Here is a 23,775-nt window from a genome sequence, read left to right on the forward strand (position 1 = left end):
TTCCATCCCTGTTCCCCGCACATGCTCTGTCTCTGTCGTTCCGTGATTGCAATGGTTGCGCGCGTCGACAACCAATCGACTTTAAAGCTGCGTTCAGTAATATATCTGCTAATGGCATTGAATGAGAGGACTCCCCGGGATGGTAAAGGATCCCTGTCCATTGCGACCCTGCGCTAAGCCACCCCAGGTGTACAGTAGCTGAGCCTTCGGTTTGTTTGGATCGATCTTCATCTCCTCGAATTGCGTCGTTTTGCGGTTTTAAACGACGGGGGGTTAAAAACCCGCTGTTCCTAAAAGCATTCAATAGAGGTCCTTATCTTCGTCCCCATCTCTAAAATTACGGCGAGGATTCAACACCGACTGGGGATGTCGCTAGAGCCGAGCCTGCGGGGCAGCTTAACCCAGTGCCGGAATTATTAGTCATCATGGCAACCATCGCTATGGCGACCGTTGCTTGAGAAACACTTGATCGCACACCTGGCAGAGTGTGTTAGTGACAGTTTGGGTTTGATAGCAGCCTGTTACTCGCAGGGGTGGAAAAACAGAGCGAAGAGCCAGACGATGCGCTGCTGTCGAATCCTACTGACTCTGACTCGCTGACTGAATCGCTGTCGCTGACTCTGAATGGACGGATGAATGGGAATGCTCCCGTTTCCGTGCACAGGCAAATAAAAATGTGACGCAACAGATGAAAGATAATAATGGCTGTCTGGTTTTCGTTTTCGACCCAAGCTTTTCGTGGACGAGAAATGGGACGCACTTTGACGTGGATAAGGACTCCAAGGTCCTGATGAAGCCTGGGTCAGGGACGCTGGTCATCGACATCAGCGGGGAGAAGGCGGAGGCCTACGAGGGAACGTACCAGTGCACGGCGCAAAACGACCACGGCACGGCCATGTCAAACAACATCGTCATCCGACAGTCCAGTAAGAGCAGTTATTTTAAGCTTTATTCCTATATAATATAATGTAATATAATATTATATTATATTATATTATATTTGTATTTATTTATTTATTTATCTATCTATCTATCTATCTATTTATTTAGTTATTTATTTTGTTATTTATTTAGTTATATGATTTGTTTTATTTTTGTATTTTTTTACTTAACCATTGTATAATGTAGAAAAAAATGTTAAGGCTAATCATTTGACTGCTTTTAATGCCAATGGTATGAAGATTCCAATAAGATACCTATCTTTCACAAATATCTTGTGTGAAGCTGTATTACACTTACCTTGCCACCACAACACTTTAAACCTGTGCAGCGCTCAGTGATCATCAAAGCATCTTTTTTTTTTTTTTTTATAAATAAATTAACACATTTTGTCTATATTTAGTTGATGTGGACGTGCTATGGTTTTTTTGTGTGATGTATTTTTATTTTTTTTTTGTGTGTCTGTGATGCTCAGGGTCCCCCTTGTGGTCCAAAGAGAGGAACGAGGCGATAATTGTGCAGGTGGGGGTCTCCCTGGTGCTGCAGTGCCGGCCCCCCGCCGGGCTGCCCCCGCCTGTCATATTCTGGATGGATAACAGTGAGTTTAAAATTGTTCTTTCGTCAATTTCTGAAAGGATTGTTTTTGGAAACTTCATATCCTTCATGTCCTTTATTGTTAATGTACTCAAATTGTCTTGCTGACCTTCATGTGGTATCAAGAACTCTCATTTTGATAGGCATGAGGACCCGACCCCATGTGGTAGGTTTTTGTCTCTGGGACCCCAATGGGAGGGACCCCTGGGAGGGTCCCCGGACCCCCGAGCCACAAAACGTGTCAATGAGGTCCAATGGCATTCGTCGTCTGCGTCTTTCTCCGTCCCTCTCATTCTCTTCCCCCTCCCCCCATCTCCGTCCTCCAGTCTTCCAGAAGCTGCCGCTAAACAACCGGGTGTCCCAGGCGCTGAACGGAGACCTGTACTTCTCCAATGTCCTGCCGGAGGACACCAGGAGCGACTACATCTGCTACGCCCGCTTCCCCCACACCCAGACCATTCAGCAGAAGCAGCCCATCTCAGTCACCGTGCTGGAGAGTAAGTCTACGGTCCCCTCCTCGCGGCGGTCTCCAGTGGCCCTTACGAGCCTTTCGAGCCTGAGATTTAAAGTGGCAATCCGCCAGATCCGTCCGTGTTGGCGGGAGTACACTAAAACTCCCAGATTTCCATTCAAACCTGCAACAATTTTTTCCGTTCCAACGTCGTGGTTCATCCGCCTCTTTGACTGATTTGTGCCCAATCAATGCATTCCTGCCGGGAAAGGCGGACCCCGCCACAAACCATAGAAACGGCGTATAGAGGAGGACATGCGTGGCACAAATACATTGAATGACTGTTCTTTAAAAAGTGCCAGCCAAATAAAGTTTCACATATGAAAAAAATAATCTTACGGATTACCACTTTAAACTTGAGCTCGCTTAAGCCTCCAGTTGATGGGTCCTCTACCTTTACCATGTCATTTTTTTTATTTTGCCAGAAATAATCATGAAATACAATGAAAAATGATAACGATTACTGTTCACTAATAGTTAAAAAATAATTATGATGTGCAAAATTATTTGTTGCATTTCAAATAAACACAAACTACGGTAAATTCTTCATTTTGGAACATGACACTTTGCTCGAACTTACTTATCAATTGAAACTGAAATTCTAACTCTCTCCTTTGATTGTATATTATCGGAAAAACGATTTTTTTCCAAATGTTGTTCCCTGTTGAGGAAGTGATAGTCCTACAGTATTTCCCTTCTCTGCTTCTTTTTTTTATTTTTATTTTTTCTTACCCTTTTTAGAATATTCCTCACTTTCTTCAGTTTCGGTTCCGGTAACATTCACTTTACAATGTCTTAGTTCGGAGTAATTGCAGTGCCCAGAGAAATTCACATTTTGATCTATTCATCTTAACAAACAATGTATTTAAAATGTAATAGGTAGTGTTATAACCATTGTAAAGTAAAAAGAAAAATGTTACCTGTTTCTTCCGTCCTAGTGTTGCATGCTTATATGTCTCTGTTGCGTTTCAGTGGATGCGTTGAATGACACTGTGGCTGCTTTGTACAATGTCACTGGTTTCTATAGTGGTGAGTTCTGCTGGTTTATCCCCACTCCCACCCCCTCCAGTCTGGACCCAACCCCACTCCCCGGCTTGACCTTACCTGAACTACACCCTCCTTCCCGTCAATTATTGGTGTGAAATGGCTGTGACAGTATTTTCAGACGGTTCTGTGAAGAGTTGTCATGGCAACAGACTTATCGCTGCTTTACCCCACTCTGTTTTATCAATGGATTTTCTTTCGGCGTTATCTGTGACCGATTTGTGAGGCTGCTGTCAAAGCAGTCCAGCTATTATTATTATTATTACTATTATTATTATTATTATTATTATTATCAATAATAATAATTTATGATTATGGTTATGATGATGATGATGATGATTATTATTATCCTCATTTTCCACTCCTTGTGTCCTTTTTTTCTTACAAATTCCTAATGCATATCCCGTTGTTTCTATCCCTTCAAGTGAGCACTATTAACTATTCATGAGGATTCCTGCCTGTCCCTTACATGCACGTGAACAATAACTTAGGAAAATTGTATTAATTTGTGGGACTTTTCTTACTTGGTACTTTACTTATCTTTACTTGTGTATACAAAATGCACTGAAATAATAATTGGATAGACTTACAGAAAATTGCTTTCTATTGATAAATCTATATCTTTTAGGTTTTCTCATGGTAAAACTGAGGAATTAGGGTACTGTATACATTTCAAGTTACGAAAACACTGACAGTCGGTCTGGATCGCTATTTTGCTCAAAAGTTGAGGATGGAGCTAAGTACTACATTGGTCCCTTGGATTCAGGTTCCAAGCCCAAACTTCCCTCCGTCCAAACAAACAGTGTTGAGAAGCGGTGTTTTGTTCTGGTTGTGATTTGGGTTTTGTGTCTCTGTGCTCAGACAGCCCGGCGGGGGAGCGGCGGCCTGGTTTCATGGCCCCTCTGGGCTCCAGCAGCACCCAGATGGTCCTGAGAGGGGACGTCCTAGAACTGGAGTGCATCGCGGAGGGCCTGTAAGCGGAATTTAAATATTGCCATTGAATAAAATGATCACTTGCACATGTAATTGTATATAAAAACATGAAAAATGTCAACATTCTACTCACTCACTCACTCACTCACTCACTCACTCACTCACACACACTCAATAAAAGGTCTGTGAAAATATCCAACTTCAATGTTTAATTTAGTGAAGATTTAGTGAATCTGTCAAATATAACGCTGATTTAACAGTGTCAATATCCACGGTATAGGACAACCACAAATATATTACTAGCTTTGATACATATACAGTATATAACATATACATAATATATTTTTGCCATTGCAATTATTTGAAATTCAAGTTATTGCGCAATTTCTTATAGAATTTTTAGAAAAAATGTATTTGATCAGGTTGAAATTTAGTTAATGGAATGAATGTAAAAGATGGTAGTAAACTAAGGGTTTTTTATTATTATTATTATTATTTATTATTATTATTATTATTATTATTATTATAAAAATAACATAGATTTCCACTTTTCCACAAATTGAATCATAACTGTGCATGGGATACTGATATTTTTGATACGGATATTGTTCTGTTCACCTGTGCCAGGCCCACTCCGGAGATGACGTGGAGCAAGGAGGGCGGGGAGCTCCCCGGCGGCAGGGTCTCCTTCCACAGCTTCCAGAAGACCCTGAGGATCGTCAACGTGGTGGAGTCGGACGCCGGAGACTACCGCTGCACGGCCTCGAACAGCCTCGGCAGCGGGCACCACATCATCAGGGTCACCGTCAAGGGTCAGTGAGCGGAGTTCTGCTTTTCTATCTAGCTCTCCGTCTCTCTGTCTGTCTGTCTGTCTGTCTGTCTGTCTGTTTGTCTGGCCATCTGTCCATCTATCCATCTATCCATCTTATCTTTGGTATATTTCCATTTAGTTTGAATTTGTCTTTTGTTTGTTTCTGGTTTTTTTTGTTCTGCATTTCTATGGTCTTTTTTGATGCACTCTATAACCTTTTTATTAAGCCTGCATTAGCCTTTGTTTTTATGGCTACCCTAAGGATATGATTTATTTAATCAATATATTAATATTTTACAATTCTACACCAGAGCCGGTTAACATTCCGGCTCGGTTTTCCAAGAATGCCCCCCAAAAAAAAAAAAAAAAAAAAAAGTGTTATCAGAACTTGTCATTATAAAAGCGTAAGAACACGATCAAAACACTGCGTTTGTTCTCTCATTTCCCCGTCCATGGTTCTTCATCCTCAATTTTTGTCGCCAGCCGCTCCGTTCTGGGTCAGCGCGCCCAGGAACCTGATTCTGGCCCCCAATGAGACGGGCATCCTCACCTGCCGGGTCAGCGGAGAGCCCAAGCCCAGGATCAGCTGGTCCGTGAACGGAGTCCCGATAGACAGTGAGTGGGATGAGAAGGCTTTTTGGGGGCCACTTCCGATGACCTCAAAGGCGGAACTTTAGGTTGAGGTTTTGGGGGTGTTTGGTTTTAAGGAGCAGTTATTTTTTCACTATTATGTGATTATTTGGGGGGTGGCGGTTGTATAGTATATTGTGCAATGCTTCAGTTGAATCTACACGGTAGTATGTGTGTATTCTAGATTGTAATTCTGCCCTTTCCGTCTAGGGATGAACATAGAATATCTTAATACACCTAATACAATCGAATATAATCTAATCGAATATACTCTAATATAAATCCAATCCTAATTCCTGACAGACGCCCCCCAGGACCTCCGCAGGAAGGTCGAGGACGACACTGTGATCCTCAGCAACGTGCAGACTGGTTCCAGTGCCGTCTACCAGTGCAATGCATCCAACGAGTTTGGCTACCTGCTGGCCAACGCCTTTGTCAGCGTGCTCGGTGGGTTAAAAACCTTTTTTTTTTTTTTTAAGATATAAATTTATAATAATTGATATCAATTTTTTTTTTACAGGATACACTGTTTTTAGGAATTGTATTTTTTTAATCTATCTGGTGTTACAAGCCAATCTCATAACCAGGATGCACTGACAGAATATAGTGACAGCCTCCGGTGCTCCTCTTCACAGCGGAGCCCCCGAGGGTCCTGACTCCCCCCAACAACCTGTACCAGGTCATCACCAACAACCCCGCCCTACTGGAATGCGCCTCCTTTGGGTCTCCGATACCCATCATCACCTGGTGAGACAGAGACAGAGGGATTGTCCGTGAAAAGATGATCCTAGCTTTAAACTCAAAACTCATAATGCAAAAGTCAGTGATAAGGGAATAAAAAGGTGGCCCCTCCTTATTTTTAACATTTTAGAATTAAAGCCTAAGAGGGAGACCCCGAGAAGAAAATGTGTGAGGATCAGCGTGGGAATCTATGAACAACTCACTATTATGTATTTAAATTTTAAAAAGTTGAATCAAATCACAGTGAACATAATGATGAAAATCTATCTTAGATAACATTAAGAAACAACAAATTTCAGTGGAAACACGTCCAGATTGTGTGCGGCTCCTCAACACGTTCAAGGCAATGCCGTGCATTGGCAACCATTTCGGCATGACCTGATTGCCTCACCCCGAAAACACATGCGCACGGACTCCCCCCACAGTAAATCCAGCTAACCCCTCGATGTCCCCTTCCAGGTTCAAGGACAGCCAGACCAGCATCCATAACGGAGACCCTTACGTCATCCACGACAACGGCACGCTGGAGATCAACGTGGCCCAGCTGCTCAACAGCGGGAAGTACACCTGCATAGCCACCAACAACCTGGGGATCAAGGAGAACCACGTCTTCCTGGAGGTCAAAGGTCAGAGACGGACCGATCCCGAATCCAACGGGGTTCACCGAATAGCCTGTCCGCCCGTTTTTTTCATTACATTTTTTTTTCAAAGATGCGTCCGCGTGTCTTGTTGTTTTGGGGCGGTTTCCAAGGCCGCCGCGCCAAGGCTGCCGTCAAAACACAGCCGATTCGACGAAGAGGTTCCCATTGGTTGCATGATGGCAGTGATTCTCACATGGTGTCTATTTTGATTCAGAGCCCACCCGCATCCTGAAGCAGCCCGAGTACAAGGAGGTGCAGAGGAACAGGAACGCCGTGTTCGAGTGTAAAGTCAAACACGACCCGTCGCTCATCCCCACCATGACGTGGCTCAAAGACAGCGGGGAGCTGCCCGACGACGAGAGGTGGGCGAGGACCGACCCCGTCGCTCGACGGCGACAGCCGTCAGGCTCGAGTTCATTCTTTTCAAAGTGATAAAAGTAAAAAAAAAAAATAAAAGCATCCGTCCATAAAATCAGGAACTCTAAATTAAGGCGGAGGTGGAGGTTTCTAATGCCCTATAGGCGGTGCACTGAACATCAGTGAAATCAACACGTCCATTAAAATGAATGATGTTCACGATGATGTCTGGTGATGAGCAGGAATGTGCGCGGTTCAGGGATGTTTTGAATGTGACCGGCGGCGTTGTCCCCCGACTCCACCCCTCCCTCCCGCCAGGTTCGTGGTGGACACGGACAGCCTGACCATCAAAGACGTGCGAGAGGGCGACGAGGGCACCTACACCTGCATCATGAACACCACCCTGGACCAGGACTCCGCCAGCGCCATGCTCACCGTCGTGGGTATGTCCCGTCCATCCTTCCTTTTTTTTTTTTTTTTGATACGTCAAAGTGGTTTATTGGTTTGTAAACATTATATACATATAAAGTCGAAAGAGTTAGATGTGATGTCAAAATAATAAACAACTTTATTGCAGTTGACTTGAAGGAGTTGCTGTCTCTCCCTCTTTTCAGGAGTTTTTTGGAATGCACCACCCTCCGCAAAATCAATCCATTTGGTACCAAAGTCAAATCAGACTGTTAATGATTTATTGGCTTGTCATTGGCTTGTGTTTTATTTTACAGTTTATGGGCTCTGTCGACTCAAATCGGGACCGTTTGGGGTATCGATACCAGTGTTTTTCAACCTCTGGTTTGCGGCCCACGGGTGGGTCGCAAGAACTTTTCAGTGGGTCGCCAAATCAAATTTGCAATTTTAAAACTTTTAAAATTACAGTTTTAATTATAGTTTCCAGCCACCGTCATGCATAAAAGGTAAATCAAAAATTGGTTCACGATGGTCTGTCATTTTTAAAAAGGTTATTAAAACACTGATTTCGACGATCGGGGGTTCTCTTCTCGCCCGACTACAGAGCCTTTCAAGACCTGTTTATTCTGTCTTCGGATCTACATTCTAACTGCGTTAACCTTTCTACCTCGACTCACTTTCTTCAAAAGGTTTCTGTCACTAACCTCTCACTGCTTCTGTACTTTACCGCTGCTTCTTGCCGTCTCAGAGGCCACGCCTACTCCAACTGTTGTCTACGGTAAATACAAACACGTCATATCGGCGGAGCTTCGCTGCCGCAGTCTTCACCAGACCACCAGCTCTGTTTGTAGACCGTCTGACTTCCATCCCATCTCTTTATTTTGCAAATTGTGTGTTTGGGATCATATATTTTCCATGCGCATGGATTACGTTCCCATATTTTTATTTTTTATCATGGTGTTATGGTCTTTATTTTCATTGCGGGTTCGTGGTTAGGGTTTGGTAAACTCATGTAGTTTGTCGTAATCCACCCAACACAGATTGTTTTATGGATTTCCACTTTAAATTACAAAATTGTTAACTGCCTCTTCTTAATTTCACAAGCTATTCCATTAGATGCATCAGGGATTGAATTGCACATAAAACTACCTATAAAACGATTTTAATCAAAACATAATATAATATATGACATGATATAATATATGACATAATCAAACATAATTCAGTCATGCCAACGTACAATATGTTTTTTTATGTAAACATGTGTGACTAGGATTATAACAAGAGAAACGTATCAAATCAGTATACACCCATCAGCCACAACATTAAAACCATCACTAATAACCACTACTATGGTGTAGCTCCCCCTCGTGCGAACACAGCTCTGACCCGTGGAGGCATGGACTCCACAAGACCTCTGAAGGCGTCCTGTGGTATCTGGCACCAAGACGTGAGCAGCAGATCCTTTAAGTCCTGGAAGTTGTGAGGTGGGGCCCCCACGGATCGGGCTTGTAGTTGCAGCACATCCCACAGATGCTCCATCGGATCGGACCCTAACTCCGCCCATCCACATGACGTAGAAGAAAACAGGCCACCTTTTTCCATTGCTCCATGGTACAGTTCTGATGCTCATGTGTGGATTATAGGTGCTTTCAGTGGTGAACAGGGGTCAGCATGGACACTCTGACCGGTCTGCAGCTACACAGTCCCATACACAGCAAGCTGTGATGCACTGTGTGTTCTTGACACCTTCCTATCATAGCAGCATTAACTTTTTCACCAGGTTGTGCTGCAGTAGCTCTTCTGTGGGATCGAACCAGACGGCGGACTAGACTTCACTCCCAACGCGCATCAATGAGCCCATGGGCGCCCACGACCCTGTCACCGGTTCACCGGTTGTCCTTCCTTGGACCACTCTTGGTAGGTAGTAACCACTGCATACCGGGAACACCCCACAAGACCTGTGGTTTTGGAGATGCTCTGACCCAGTCGTCTAGCATCACAGTTTGGTCCTTGTCAAAGTGGCTCAGATCCTTACGCTTGACCATTTTTCCTGCTTCCAACACATCAACTTCAAGAACTGACTGTTCACTTGCTGCCTGATGTATCCCACCTCTTGACAGGTGCCATTTGAACAAGTTGATGGTCAGTGGTTTTAATGTTGTGGCTGATCGGTCGGTACACATCTATGCTGTACAGCTGCCTGTGGTTGTAGATTTTAAACTTGCCTGTGTCTCCATATCCATACGGTCAAGACTTTTTATCCACTGAATGTAGTCAGATAGTCCCAAGATTAGCAAAATACCAGTATTTGGTATTGGTCGTGGTAAAATAAACGTATTCTCTTGCATGGGTCACCAGAACACACTTCAGTAAGTACACTTGTGTGGATCTGAGCCTCTGGTTTGTCGCTGCAGAGCAACCGGACCCCCCAACAGACCTGGAGCTGACGGACCAGACCGAGAGGAGCGTCCAGCTCACGTGGATCCCCGGAGACGAACACAACAGCCCTACGGAGAGTATGTACCGTAGAGTATTATGGTCTGGATAAAGGGCACGGTGATCTATCAGCAAGAGAAAGGGACATTTGACTACCACGTTGTTTGGTGAACAATAAAATTAAAACCGTACTTTTAGTAATTCTTGGTGAATACTGCTGAGCACCCCGCTCAAAATGTTTTTGCAAATTGAGTTTTAATCTGTTTATCAGTGAGCAAGCACATTGGACATTTTCCATGATTGGCCGTTTTCTAGATGAGTTTTAGATTTTTTTCAGTATTGTCACTTTTTTCGGGTTCAAATGATATGGTGAGCAACCCACACACTATTTCCTGCGTCAACTAACACAGGAGAAACACATATTTTGTCAAAGTTACTTAATTTCGCTGTATTTGGTATTTGTTAATTCCAGTTGAAAAGGCAGAAGTTCCGTTTTGACAAACCTTTGATTTTGCACATACCCTAACTTTAAACCATGTCTTTCAAATTTCCCAAAACACAGAAACTAAGATATTAAATATTTAATCTGAAAATGTGAGCTAGCGTCAGGGAAAGGTCAGGAGGGGTCAAAACTGTTTCTAAAACTCAATTGCTCCTTAAACATTTTTGACACTATGACAGTGATGTTGTCCATAAAAATAAACTTCCATTCACTTCAGTCAACTAGACCGTCGAGTCTCCTCCCTCCCGCTCCCCCAGAGTTCCTGATCCAGTACGAGGACCTGCTCCACCAGCCTGGCGTCTGGGTCAACATGACGGAGATTGCGGGAACCAGCACCACGGCGCAGCTGGACCTCTCCCCCTACGTCTACTACTCCTTCCGGGTCCTGGCCGCCAACCACGTGGGCTTCAGCCAGCCCAGCCAGCGCTCGCCTCAGTACAGGACCAACCCCTCAGGTGAGAGTCATAGTGCTATTCAACAAGTGTAACAGAACAACAATTTAAAAAAATAAAAGAATGAATCCATAAATCTAAATAATTAGTATTATACATATACATATATATATATATATATATATATATATATATATATATATAGATAGATATAGATATAGATATATATGTAGAGATATATATATATATATATATGTAGATATATATGTATATATATGTAGAGATATATATATATATATATATGTAGAGATATATATATATATATATGTAGATATATGTGTATATATATATATATATAGATATCATATATTGTGATACGAAGAAAACCAAGTATTGAATTAAAAAAACAATAAAATAATCAATTGATTAGAATTGAAGGTTGGGAAAAAGGAAAAAACTTTAACGATAAACGTAAGCATTTAAAAAAAAAACGAATTAAAACGTCCAATACTATTATGTTGGTGACTACACTATTTAGAGATAGTTTTGGAATGTGATCCTCATCATGGAAAGGTGTGGATGAAGAGTCGGTATTATTTGGAGTAAGGCCGTGAGTGAGACGTAAACCTCCCACAATAATGATGTAATTTCCCATTGATTATTTTTAATTAAATATGTTTTCCTGACGGTAATTAGACGGACAGACAGACTGATTGATTCCTTTTACACTGCTGTTAAAAGTGAAGAATTATATCATGATCTAATGCCAGGACGGGGCTTGATGAGATATTGATTTTCCTTCCCAGCCCCTGATGATAACCCATCCCACGTCCAAGCGGCTGGAACGGAGCCGAGCAACTTGATCATCTCCTGGACGGTAAGCTCACCGCGCCGCGCGCACGCGTCACCATCTGGGCTGTTTGATACGCGTTCGGAACCCTACGCTTTTGCACCCTGCGCCCGGGCGAAAAGTATTCAACCCACAGCTGTCAAGTCAAAACGTTGTCGTCATGAAACGGTTAAAAAGTTTGACTTCCTGTCCAGCCGCTCACAGGCCTCCAGTCCAACGGTCCCGGTCTGCAGTACAAGGTCCTGTGGAGGCAGCAGGACGAGGAGGAGGACCAGGAGTGGTCCTCGGATACCGTGGCCAACGCCTCCCGCTTTGTCGTGTCGGGAACGCCCACCTATGTGCTCTACGAGGTCAAAGTTCAAGCTCTGAACGATTACGGCAGCGGTCCCGAGCCCGGGGCGGTGACGGGGTATTCGGGAGAGGACCGTGAGTTAATGACCGTGATGCCGAGTGACGAGTTAACACAAACCACGTCGTTCTCCACGTATCTGTCTGCCCCCCGCGCAAAATATTTGGATCCGTTTTTCCCCTCGCAGTGCCCTTGGTCGCCCCGGAGAGCCTGCAGGTCATGGTCCATAACAGCACCTTGGCCGAGGTGCACTGGGAGCCCGTGTCCTCCGCCACAGTCAGGGGGAAAATGCAGGGGTACAAGGTTCGTAGGTGCTTTCTTGTTGGAGAAATTCTCCTGCGTGGTCGGATGAGGTTAATCTGCCCGCTACAAGGAAACAAAACTGAGAGTATTAAAGATATTTATTCTGCAGAATAAAGAGAAAGGTACGGTCATGCTTCAAAGCAACGTTCTGATCGGTCTACCCAAACTACTGACCAAGAGAGTTTTATACCAAAGAGAGGTTGTGTGCCATGGGTCAGGTGTCATGTACAACACTGCCCCTCAATTGTCTCCCGGGTGTTGCCCTACAATCCTACAATCCTACTATGCCAAAAAACAAACACACAATGCTCTTTCAAGCCCCCCTGGGGTTATTCCTTATCTCCATACAAGGTTGAATGAGGATGGAAATGTGATCAGGTTCTTCGATATTACAATCGACATTGTTGAGAAAGAACACTCTCTTTACATAAACTCCGGGAGGCTCCTTGAAAAACCCAGAGGCAATGTTTTAAAACCCACATAACATACAAAAGGCTATTGTCCTTTTTGTAAAACATCATTCAAATAGTTGATCATATGCATTTTTCCCTCACAATCGACTGCACAGCAGCGTTTTTTCAACCCCTGTGCCGTGGGCACGCAAGTGTGTGCCATGAGAGCTTGCCAGGTGCGACGTGGCATATTCTCAAATTACACAAAAATTAAAAGAAAAATTAAAGAAATACTGGGAATGAGCTGTTGTGTTGCAAGATCAAAATTGCAAGGCCGTATTAATTCATCAGTTCCAGTCAGAATATCAGCACTGTGTTCGTGTTTTTAGTAGACCATAAAAGTCAGCGCTATATAAGTATTATAATACTGTGGTTATAATAGGGTAGTGCTGTGCCGTGGCAGAAAAACAGTTTTGAGAGCACAGGTTTTTAGTGTAGCGCAGTATTGTATTGCAGCTTGTGCAGGTGTATGTTATTGCAGGACCGGTCTTACAGGATGTGTTGATTTGTTGGCCTAGCGATACGCACACTGGTGCATTCTGTCGACATGATGTAGACATGTTACCCGCATCACTTCTTCCATTGTTTAAAAGGGTGTCGGGGAATCACTGCCGCTGCCGAGGGATCAAAGGTATGAGGTCACGGTTCCCCATGAGATACCACCACCTGGTGGATGCCGATAGTATTACACAGGGAGGAACCACTTCTCTCAAAGTTGGGACAGGATCTACAAATAGGAGAAGGATTTTGACAGTTTTTATGACTCTATTAACCCAGTCCATCGTAACCCCGCCCCCAACCCCCCTCCAGGTTTACTACCAGCGCGAGCGAGGCCTGGACGAGACGGAGGCGGAGGTGGTGCAGCAGGAGCAGGCGGGACAGTCTCTGACGTTTAGCGGTAACCGCAGCGAGGGACGCCTGCCCGGCCTCCAGCCCTACAGCGTCTACACCCTCTTCATCAGGGTCCTCAACAGCAAGGGCGAGGGGCCCCCCAGCCCCAGCAAGACATTTAAGACCCCTGAGGGAGGTGCGTACATGAGGGAGGCCCCCCGGATGGAGCTTTGGAGAGTCCGGGTACCGCGTCTAGGACACGCGTGTCAAACTCATCCGGCCCGCAGGCTGGATTTGGCCCGCCACGTCATTTTCTGTGGCACTGCGAGAGCTTAAAAGGCATACGATTGCCTTAAAATAATACTCTCTGCTGCTTTACAGCGTACAGTGACTATAAACTACATCTCCCACAATGCATGTCGATTTTGTGACCCGTGAAATGACGGCATCCTGCCGCTAGTCTGCAGTGTTTCCATATGGGCGTTTCACTAAAGCGGTTTTCTATCAAGTGATTGAGTCAAAAAAGATCTACAAATAATCCCAAAATGTCCAAAAGAGGAAAAATGTGACCCACCGTGTACTTTGCATCATTTAAAAGTGGACAATCGGAGCTTCCAAACAAGGTGTCACTTGTGCAAATCAAGCAAATATTTTTAAAGCTATGACTTGTTAATGACAAGGGTGTGGCAAACTGTGATTCTGAGATAATCACCTTCAAAGTTGATCACCCAGACCAGGTTCATTCATTCAGCTCCGACAATGCAAATGAGTTGGCGGACAAACAAAACCACATGGCTACTTAACATACTGCTCAGTGGGCCAATCACTGCTTTGTGAACACACATTAACACACAACTATTTTTGTTTTTGGTAAAGCTTTTATCTAACAGTAAGAATATACATGTTTTATAAAAGTGGAATTATTTTGGAGTTTAAAAGTACGGACAACACAACAAAATGAGAGTCTATCAATATTATGAGTCTCGGGAATCTGAAATCTGAAAATCTGCCAATCACCAACCTCAACGGACTTCTTCACGGCTTCTTCAACGGGCATATCGTCGGTCTCCTCCGGTGGTTCTTGAAAATATTCCGTTTCATCGTCACATTCAGGTTGAAATCCGCTGTTTGAAATGTTCTCCAAGTCCGGAGTAATGTCAGATTCAACGGCGTCGCCGTCGAAGAACTGACCATCATCGCGGAAAATGAAGTCCAGTACGCGCTGCTAACACTGACTTGGATCTATCGCACTGGTCAGTTTAGGGGCGCGATATGATTCAGGTCTTTCTCCACCCGCTTCTCCTTATCCATAACAACACAGGGTAATGAAAGTTTTCACAGACAAGTGAAACCGGATCCTCGTCTTGTTTACAGAAGTGACGTCAGCGACGTCAGGATTTCTTCTTTTATGGTAGACGTTGGCACACGCCCGATCCATGTCCCCGTGTGTGTAAAAGCAGTACGATTTAAAGGTTGAACTCCATCAAAACGGTTTCACATTGTGACTTCACGTCACATGGAATATGGAGGAATGAGCTTCACCCGGACGCTCGCTTTAAAGGAAACCATCAATCGGCGTTATTCAGCGCTGTTTAGTGTCTGGGTAAATGAACTGCGTTTCCCCATGTAATCTAACGGGAATATTTAACTCCACGGTTTAACATTTTTCTACTATTTATGAATCAAGCTCGGTTTTGAAAATACGTTGAGAGACTAAAAAAAAACAAAACACAAAGCAACACGAATCTGGAAAAATCTAATTTTCCTTCAAGTAAGGTTTTTTTTACAACTTATTTGGCTGCTCCTGGCGATTTTAGAAATTTGCGAGACGGCAGGTTTTGCTGCGGTGGGTAACATTATGATGAAGAGGGAAGGCAATTTAATGAAAGATGGGAAGGCGAGTACATGTTTGTGCTTCAAGCTGAAAAACCGGTATGTCTTCTGTGTTACAAGCAAGGTCGGTGACGAAGGAATTCAATTCACGTCGGCATTTTGACACCAAACACGGAGCGAAGTTTGCTCAATTCGGGCCTCCGGGAAAAACATCAAATTGATTGTCCGAGAATTAAAAGGCGGGGGCGGCCATCGCAGCAGAATAATGTTTACAAAAGCTACAGCCGAAAATGATGCAGCAGCGAAAGCTTGCTTTAGAAGAAATCGCCCTGAGCTTCCAAGCGTTTTTCGAGGGGGTGCCTTTTTTTGCGCGCTGAAAGGTATGTGAGCAGGTGTGGGCCCCGACCGGGTACAGACTTTTAAAAAAAAGTTGGTTTGTCAAGAAACACCACCGCAGACCGAGTTAAGGAACTCGCAGGCAATGTGACGACACAGCCGGCGCAGGCACAGGCAACACGGATACAGGGCATCTGTCCATTTTTATACAGAGGCGTGAAGGCAGACTTCTGGACGTAGCTGTACTGTTATTTTGAGTTAATTACATATACTACTTTGTATGTGTAGCAATGTATTCGGTGTGTTTACAGGTGCCTATGTGTTCATGCAGCCAAATGTCGACTGGCATCAAAACCATCTCTCATTCGTTGGGTGTGCAGTATGCCCCCTGCAAGGCTGTCTGCAGCCGTTTGTTTTTTGTGAAATGCCACATCTGTCACACACGTTCTCGGCAGCTCATAATTATTTGTTGTACTATAGTTCTGCCCCCTCGCAACTGTGACAGAAAAAAAGTTTTGAACAAAGTTGGTGTGATAACTTGTGTTTGATATTTGTCTTTGTTTATTCACTTGAGAAGTTTGATCTTTGATTGATGGAGTAATGTGGGTTTCTCAACCTGATAAATGCAGAGACAGTTATTTAACAATATGTTAAGGAGTGGTTACATTTATACGGTCTTGCAGTTACAACCCTTTTGAGGGCAGCCATAACGCTGAGGTGGCCCCAAGGGTGAAGATGAGTTTGACAGCCCTGGTGTAGAAGGTGAGAGAAGCGTTCACTTTGTGATTCTGGTTCCGTTATTGTTTCTCAGTTCCGGAGCGTCCCTCCTTCCTGAAGGTCATCAACTCCAACATGGACTCTCTCAGCCTGGAGTGGGGTCCGCCGATCAATAACAACGGACCCCTCACGGGCTACACACTCAAATACCAACCAGGTACAGTCGGGCGATCGGGACTGTGGTGTGGCGCGGCGTGGCCTTTTCGCCACCAGGGGGCGGCATTGAAGGCTGATTGGTTGATTACCCATTACCACCGACTTGTTACGTTGACTATCGCCCAGGTATTTCTGTCACCGACCGACTTTCAAATATTGCTGACAGGGATGTTCCAATTCCCACAATGGCTTCCTCGATGGATGATACAATGAAAGATAGGATGCCGTCACACATTGTCCCCAGGTTGCCACCAAACATCCTATGTCGGAAAATAAAATGTTGTCAATATGGGCTTTGCCCCATATTAGCAATAGAGAAATTATATGTTTTTTACTGAACGTAATTGCGTTGCATTTCATTGTAATATTGTCCTTCTACATTAAGACTTTTCCCCTTTTTCTATTCCATGCAATTTTCCTCTTTCCAACTGACTTAATTTTTCTACCTACCCTTCCTCTCCTCATCTCTATGGGACCAGTCAACAGCACCAATGACCTGGGCCCCGCGGAGGTTCTGACCATCCCGGCCAACGAGACCTCCATCACTCTGCCCAACCTCAGGTCCAGCACGCTCTACAAGTTCTACTTCAACGCGATGACAATCAAGGGCTCCGGCCCCAGCATCACGAACGAAGCGTTCACCATCATGGACACAAGTGAGTTCTCCAAACTGCTTGCGGTCAAAATTCTCACTACTTATCGCGCCGCGTCACCCAGGGCAACGTGCGTTTACGGGAGGAGCAAACTTAGGCTTGGATTTTTGATCATTGCGTCATAACATGAGAGGCAAACTTTGGTCGTACTAAGAGAGTTTATCGTTACTTTTTCAGCTGAATTATTTCAGGTTGAAAGTTTTGATGTTTTCCATTGCTTGTGTCCAGGATCTCAGCGCTAAGTAGTGGCGGTCCGGGCGTGCACGTGGACTTAACTCACAAGGGTCATAAAGTGTGCGAAATTAAATCAGTTAACATGAAGAAAAGTTTGTTTACAGGTTGGAGCGAAATGTATTTGCGACATCAGAAATGATCCTTGGGACGTCCGCTGTGGTAAAAAGGGTATAACTCACATTGTAAAAGTCAGTGGTTCTCAACTGGTCCAGCCTCAAGGTCCGAAATTCTGCACAATATAGACATACTTTTTTTATTAAGAAATTGACGCATGCTCACGTGCTCCACCCAAAACGGACAATGGACCCGGGATCCAGCAGTTGAGAACCGCTGACGTAGGTTGCGTGTGGAAAATGTAATGGGCCGTCATATATCCAGATTGATAGCCGGCTGGCTGTAAGATCATCCTGGCCCCGCCTTGCTGCAAGCTCCTCCACCCCTGATGATTGGACCAATGGCGGTCGCAATGGGCTGAAATGTGTGACGCTCGCTCCGTCTTCACTTCCAAATGCCTTTTGTCGCCCTCCACTTCTTACGCTCCTCTCCCTCCGTTCTCTCTCCCCCCCCGAAGCTCATATACAGCCCACCGTGGAGGCAGGCAAAGGTAAAGCCGGTCGAACGACGGGATGGACTTGCACGCCGTCAGGAATTATCCCCTAGTGTCGCATCATAATAATAGATGGAGGCGCTAGGCTCCTGTGTCTGCATGCCTCATCTTGCAACCGTCAGACGACTCCCGGTTCGCGCGCTCTGCACAGAAAGAAAAGTTTGGTAGAGCATGCTGTGATCGTGTCCCCCTCCCGAGGGAATGAACTGCGTGCCGGGCGTCGGTTTGCGATGTCGGATGCGTATGCACTGTCAGGTGCTCTGCTTTGTCCCTCCCTCTTGCATTTCCCGCTAAGTTAATATACTAAAATACAGGCCGCGTGCATGATGCTTCGACCCCTGTACTGTATGTGCTTCACTTTCATTTCGGCAAGTAGAAATCTGACATACATATTGCTGCTGATGATGTCTAGCGTTTAACCATAGGTTGCCGACATCGCAGGGCTGGGATTGACAGTTGGGCTGACTGAATTTCCGCAAGTTTGAGAAAATACAACAAAGTGATGTCCCTGTGTCTAGTATACACCAGAAGAGTCCAGGACACATTTTCAGATCCTGAGAGGGATCATAAGGGAATCTCACCGGCGGCCGTTTGGTTTGAGACGGTCGGAAGCCAGGTACGATCGGTCCAGGCTTGTCTGGGATTCCGGTGAGAATATCCGCTTGTTTTGATATCATCTTAAGTCCTAAATCTTCAGCCTGGTGATGTGTGGTTCCCCTGCGATCGCAGACTTTGCTGTCCTGTAGTGTGGGCACTACTGGGGTGGGGGGAAAAAAATATCTATTTTAAATGTGTCATATCTGGTTGTTTTTTTTTTTTGAGTTTTGGGACACACTTCTCTGCCGCGAGACGGCGATCGACTCAACTCTGAATCGCAGCCCAAACCGAATTGGAACCGCTGATTCGGGAGGCGTTGCCAGACCCAGGCCGGCATGTTGACTAGCAGCTTTCTTTCTGGAAAAAAAAAAAACAAAAACAAAAATTAAAAAAACGAGGCTCCGCCGCGTCGCCGCCGTTTGTCGTGCTGTGGAAGTCTGTTGTCTCACTCTTCTCCGTGTCCTTTCAGGCCCCACTGAGCTCCCCCACCCAACCGCCCCCATCACTCCGTCTCCGCCTCCCCCCGTCCACAAGGGTACAAGCACTCCCCGTGTCCCCCCCCCAACCCCACCCCCACCGTGTCCCCCACCGCTTCCCCTAACCGCCTGTTTACCCCTGATCTCTCCTGTTTTAATTTGGCATTGGATTGATTATTCAATGAAGAGTTACGGAGCCCCTGAAGGGACATGGCTGGAAAAAAAACGTCTCTTCAGAGGCTAATATGTGCAAAGAAGGTGTAATATTTCAAGTCACATGTTCTAATCCCACTGGTTGATTATTAAGTTATGCTTTTTTTAAAGGACGCCAAGAATTACGTAATGTGTCAACAATAGAACAAATAACTTGTAAAGACTGACTTTTTTTTTGTTTTGTTTTGTTTTTTGGCTTTGCATCCGTCCAACTTGGCTGCTATTGTAATGGCAGATTGGGACATTCATTTTCTTTTGGCAAAAAAAACAAAAAACAACCTTTGCAATTGTAAAAATTGTAATACGGGAAGTTACTACTAAAATAGCTGACCAGCCCTGAGAGATTTAGATTTTAAGTTTTTCTTACTCATGAACCACTCTAGGTTTGAGGTAGACGTCTAGAAAAACTAAAATACTGTTTTCCCAGCCTGCAATTGAATTTTATGAAGATATTTCTATGAATCCATCATCATCATCATCATTAATATTACCCGTATACTGTATATTATTATTTGCCTGCCAGAACCGACCAACTAATTACGACCTGTTGCTTTAATAATATAAACCAGATTTAAAGAGCTTAAGAATATTATTTCTAAGGCTTTGTAGAGATTTAACAGGTTTTATTTGGGAGAGAATCATTTCAATTTCAATTTTCATTGAGTTCAATAGATTAAATTCCATGTCTTTTTCCTTGTGTGCTCAGCGCTTCCCATTGGCCAAGTGTTGGGCGCGATTAACGCGTCTGCATCCGAGGACGGCGCGGTAATCAGTTGGGAATATTTTGGACACCATAAGTACCACGTATATGTGGAATACACTGTAGAAAACAGTAAGACCCTGACTCATTCTTTATTATCCCCGTCAAGAACATCAACGCATGCGTGTCTGATCCATCATGCTCATTTTGGTGAACTCTGTAACATTATTTTAATGAATTACACTCATCATACTAGCAATTAGTTCCTCACGAAATATTGACGTCATATCACCAAACTTCCGCCGTCACAAGCCAAATACCGTATCCACCTGCTTTCCACCAAGTCATTAATCTCCTTTCCCTGCCCCTGTGCCAGGTAAGGAGGACTGGAAAAAGGAGTTGGTAAATGGGTCGCACTCGCACACGATAAAGAGTTTAAAACCGGGGACGTCCTATAGCGTGCGCGTGGTCGCTAGAGACCAGGCCGACGCAACGGTGCAGAGCACAGAGGAAGTGCAGGTGACCGTACCAGGTGAGGCGGCATGCCTCCCGGTAGATAGTTGTTGTAGTAGTTTTTTATTTTTACTTTATTATTTTATTTGATTAAATTGTATCTACTTTTATTTTATCAAATTTTTGTATTATTGTTTTTTTATTATTATTATTTTTTTTTTTATTGTAATTCAATGTATTCTTTTGTCATGTTTTCCGATCCTCCACATGTGTATTGTGTTCCATCGTCAGAGCCGCGGCGTTCAGATGCGAGTGTGCTGTGCAGCATAGTGATCTGAAAAATTCTGCTTAAAAGTGAACGCCTTTAATTGAACCATTCCCTCATTTTTACTTCTTCACCTGCAGTGCCCAGGGATCCATTGCGTCACATTTTTTTCTACTTTGTTCACAGATCTTTGCAGACTTCTCTTCCAAACATATTTGGATTTTTGGATTTTTTTTCTTCCATTTGCGTCTTCGCTTAGCTTTGAGAAAATCATGGAGTTTTGAACAAGATACTGAGTCACTCGTCTGTCTTTGTTTGGCTCCTCTTTCTATGTCTGTCTCAATCTTCTCTCATTCTCTTTTCTACCCCCCCGTCTCTCTCTCTCTCTCTCTCCCTCCCCCCAGCCGTGGCCAGTCGGCAGGTGGACATCGCCACCCAGGGCTGGTTCATCGGCCTGATGTGCGCCATCGCTCTCCTCATCCTTGTTCTCCTCATCGTCTGCTTCATCAAGAGGAACAAAGGTGGAAAATACCCAGGTCAGTCAAAAGACAAACTCCCACATGGCACTGGCCTAAGTTATTGCATTTCTGTAGAAAAGACACACATTCAAACACAATATATTAACTGGGCATGCGCATTGGAGATTTGGGCTATCCATATGGGCCTATTACTGGAAAAAGGCAAGCCTATTAAAAGTGCATTTAAAAAATGTATTGTCGTACATTATTACATGGCTCTGTGGAATACTTCATTCTGATTGGTCAATAGAGACAATCAGTTATTTTTGAATAATGGCAATATATATACATGCATTAAATTGTATAACTCTATATATTAAATTGTGTGTGTGTATATATATATATATATATATATATATATATATATATATATATATATATAAATACCCATTCAGCATGACTGTCAAATTCAACATTGGTAACAGTAGATAGGTTAGTCACGTGTATGCCTGATTTTTTTTGTAGGACAAATACTTTTGTGAAATACAGCTATTGTGAACTATTTTCCTTAGCAGAAGCTCTTAACCTCAGCATACTAGTAATAAAATAATTTCAAATCAATATTCTGTCTCAATGTATTAATTTGTTAGTTAAGTACAGTGCAATAAGCGGGATAACGTGCAGCAGGCCGGTCATTATCCGAAAATAACCCTCTTCAGAGTGAGGTTCCGATCACCCCGTCGGGGGTCATTTCGTGATAATGACCGGCCGGCTTCACGTTATCACTTGTTTATCACATGTGGCGCAGGTTTGTTTTGTTTTTTTTCCTCAAATGACTAGTATTTGTTGGACTCCTACACATGTCAGACAGCTCATCCTCGGTTATGTGTGATCCACAGTGAAAGAGAAAGAAGAGGCGCACCAAGACCCAGAGATCCAGCCCATGAAAGAAGATGACGGGACATTTGGAGAATATAGGTAAGAGGAAAACAAAATACAGACAGAGTAGAAGGCATAACCTAAATAATCATGAAGTCATTAAGACGTTCAACACTTCAACAAAACAATCATTGTAAAGCAATTACCATAATTTAATTTGCTTTAGTTTGGTCTACCATTTCATTGATTATTGATTATTGATTATTTTATCATTTACCCAGTCAGAATATTGTATTAAGCCTATGGTTTTAAGTCTATATTCTATTTCGGCTGGTTGCACCCAGAACTTTCTGCCAGGCCGCTGAGACTCTCTCGCTACCCGACCCCGTCCCAAAATATTTCTCCCAGAGGCCAGACAGAATTCTGTGTTGACCTTTAAAATAACCAAACTCCCAATTATCATTTTCCTCCTAATTTCCATGTAGAAAAATATATTTGAACAACTAATTTAACCTCCTATTATAAGACGTCCTTGTCTCCATAATAATAATTTGTCTAACTCAAATGTGTTGTCCTGAAAGTGTGTGTGTGTGTGTGTGTGTGTGTGTGTGTGCGCGTGTGTGTGTCTGTGTGTCTGTGTGTGTGTGTGTGTGTGTGTGTGTGTGTGTGTGTGTGTGTGTGTGCGTGTGTATTCACGCGCAAATACCCTTTCCCTTGTAAAATGTCGATGTTTTTGCTGTTTGTGTGTCGGATGTTCCACCATACTCTATTTTGGGGCCGTCTGCCTCGCGGCTCATTGTGGCTCCATGGCAGCATTTCACGTGTCCTTCCATTTTTTTATCTCTGTTTTTGGCTGATTGTAGGTCCATGGAAAGGTAAGGCTGGATGTGCTAGACCAGCATGCAATACCACGCAACCTATACAGTTTCCCAGCTATAGGTCGGTGTGTACTGTATCCTGTATATCCCGTGTACATTTTCTATTCTACTGGTGTGAAGGCACATCAACTGATCTGGTAATTGTCATTAAACCTACCGTTTTAATAGAGCCGTCACCATAACAAGGCCGTAACAACAAACGACTTAGGATGGGGAGCATGGGGAATCCAGTTTATATGTTTTATCCCGTTGCTTGACATCGTGTTATTTAACGGGGTTATCAGAGCAAAGTAACAAGTAGAAAGTAACCAGTAGGCACTGAACGCTTGAGAGAAAATCTAACATCATCTCACATAAATTCGGCCTAAATAACATCATACACCGTGGACGAATGGATTGATTTTTCCCCAGATGCATGTCGACTCAAAGCACACTGACTGACCTGTTAGACAATGTGATCATGACGTAACGAGAGAATGGAGAGCATGTTGTAGATCTTCCTTTCAGCGGTGGTCACCAACCCTGGACCTAGA

At 43.9% G+C, this 23,775-nt stretch overlaps 1 protein-coding gene across 1 annotated transcript; it reads left to right on the top strand.

Moving 5' to 3' along the window:
• Positions 1-775: 775 nt before the first annotated feature.
• On the top strand, positions 776-22,467 carry LOC307246227 (neuronal cell adhesion molecule-like; the record flags this gene model as incomplete). Its single annotated transcript, XM_080022083.1, has 22 exons — positions 776-926; positions 1,415-1,537; positions 1,860-2,030; positions 3,950-4,061; positions 4,649-4,833; positions 5,316-5,447; positions 5,766-5,909; positions 6,098-6,209; positions 6,663-6,829; positions 7,059-7,206; positions 7,520-7,644; positions 8,358-8,387; positions 10,027-10,128; positions 10,808-11,005; positions 11,749-11,819; positions 11,987-12,218; positions 12,329-12,444; positions 13,707-13,923; positions 16,708-16,830; positions 17,309-17,485; positions 21,432-21,563; positions 22,385-22,467. The coding sequence occupies exons 1-22, from the start codon at positions 791-793 to the stop codon at positions 22,465-22,467; spliced, it is 3,036 nt and encodes a 1,011-aa protein (XP_079878209.1). The 5' UTR covers positions 776-790.
• Positions 22,468-23,775: the final 1,308 nt, after the last annotated feature.

Source organism: Zeus faber (genome assembly GCF_960531495.2).
Source record: "Zeus faber genome assembly, chromosome: 21".
NCBI lineage: Eukaryota > Metazoa > Chordata > Actinopteri > Zeiformes > Zeidae > Zeus > Zeus faber.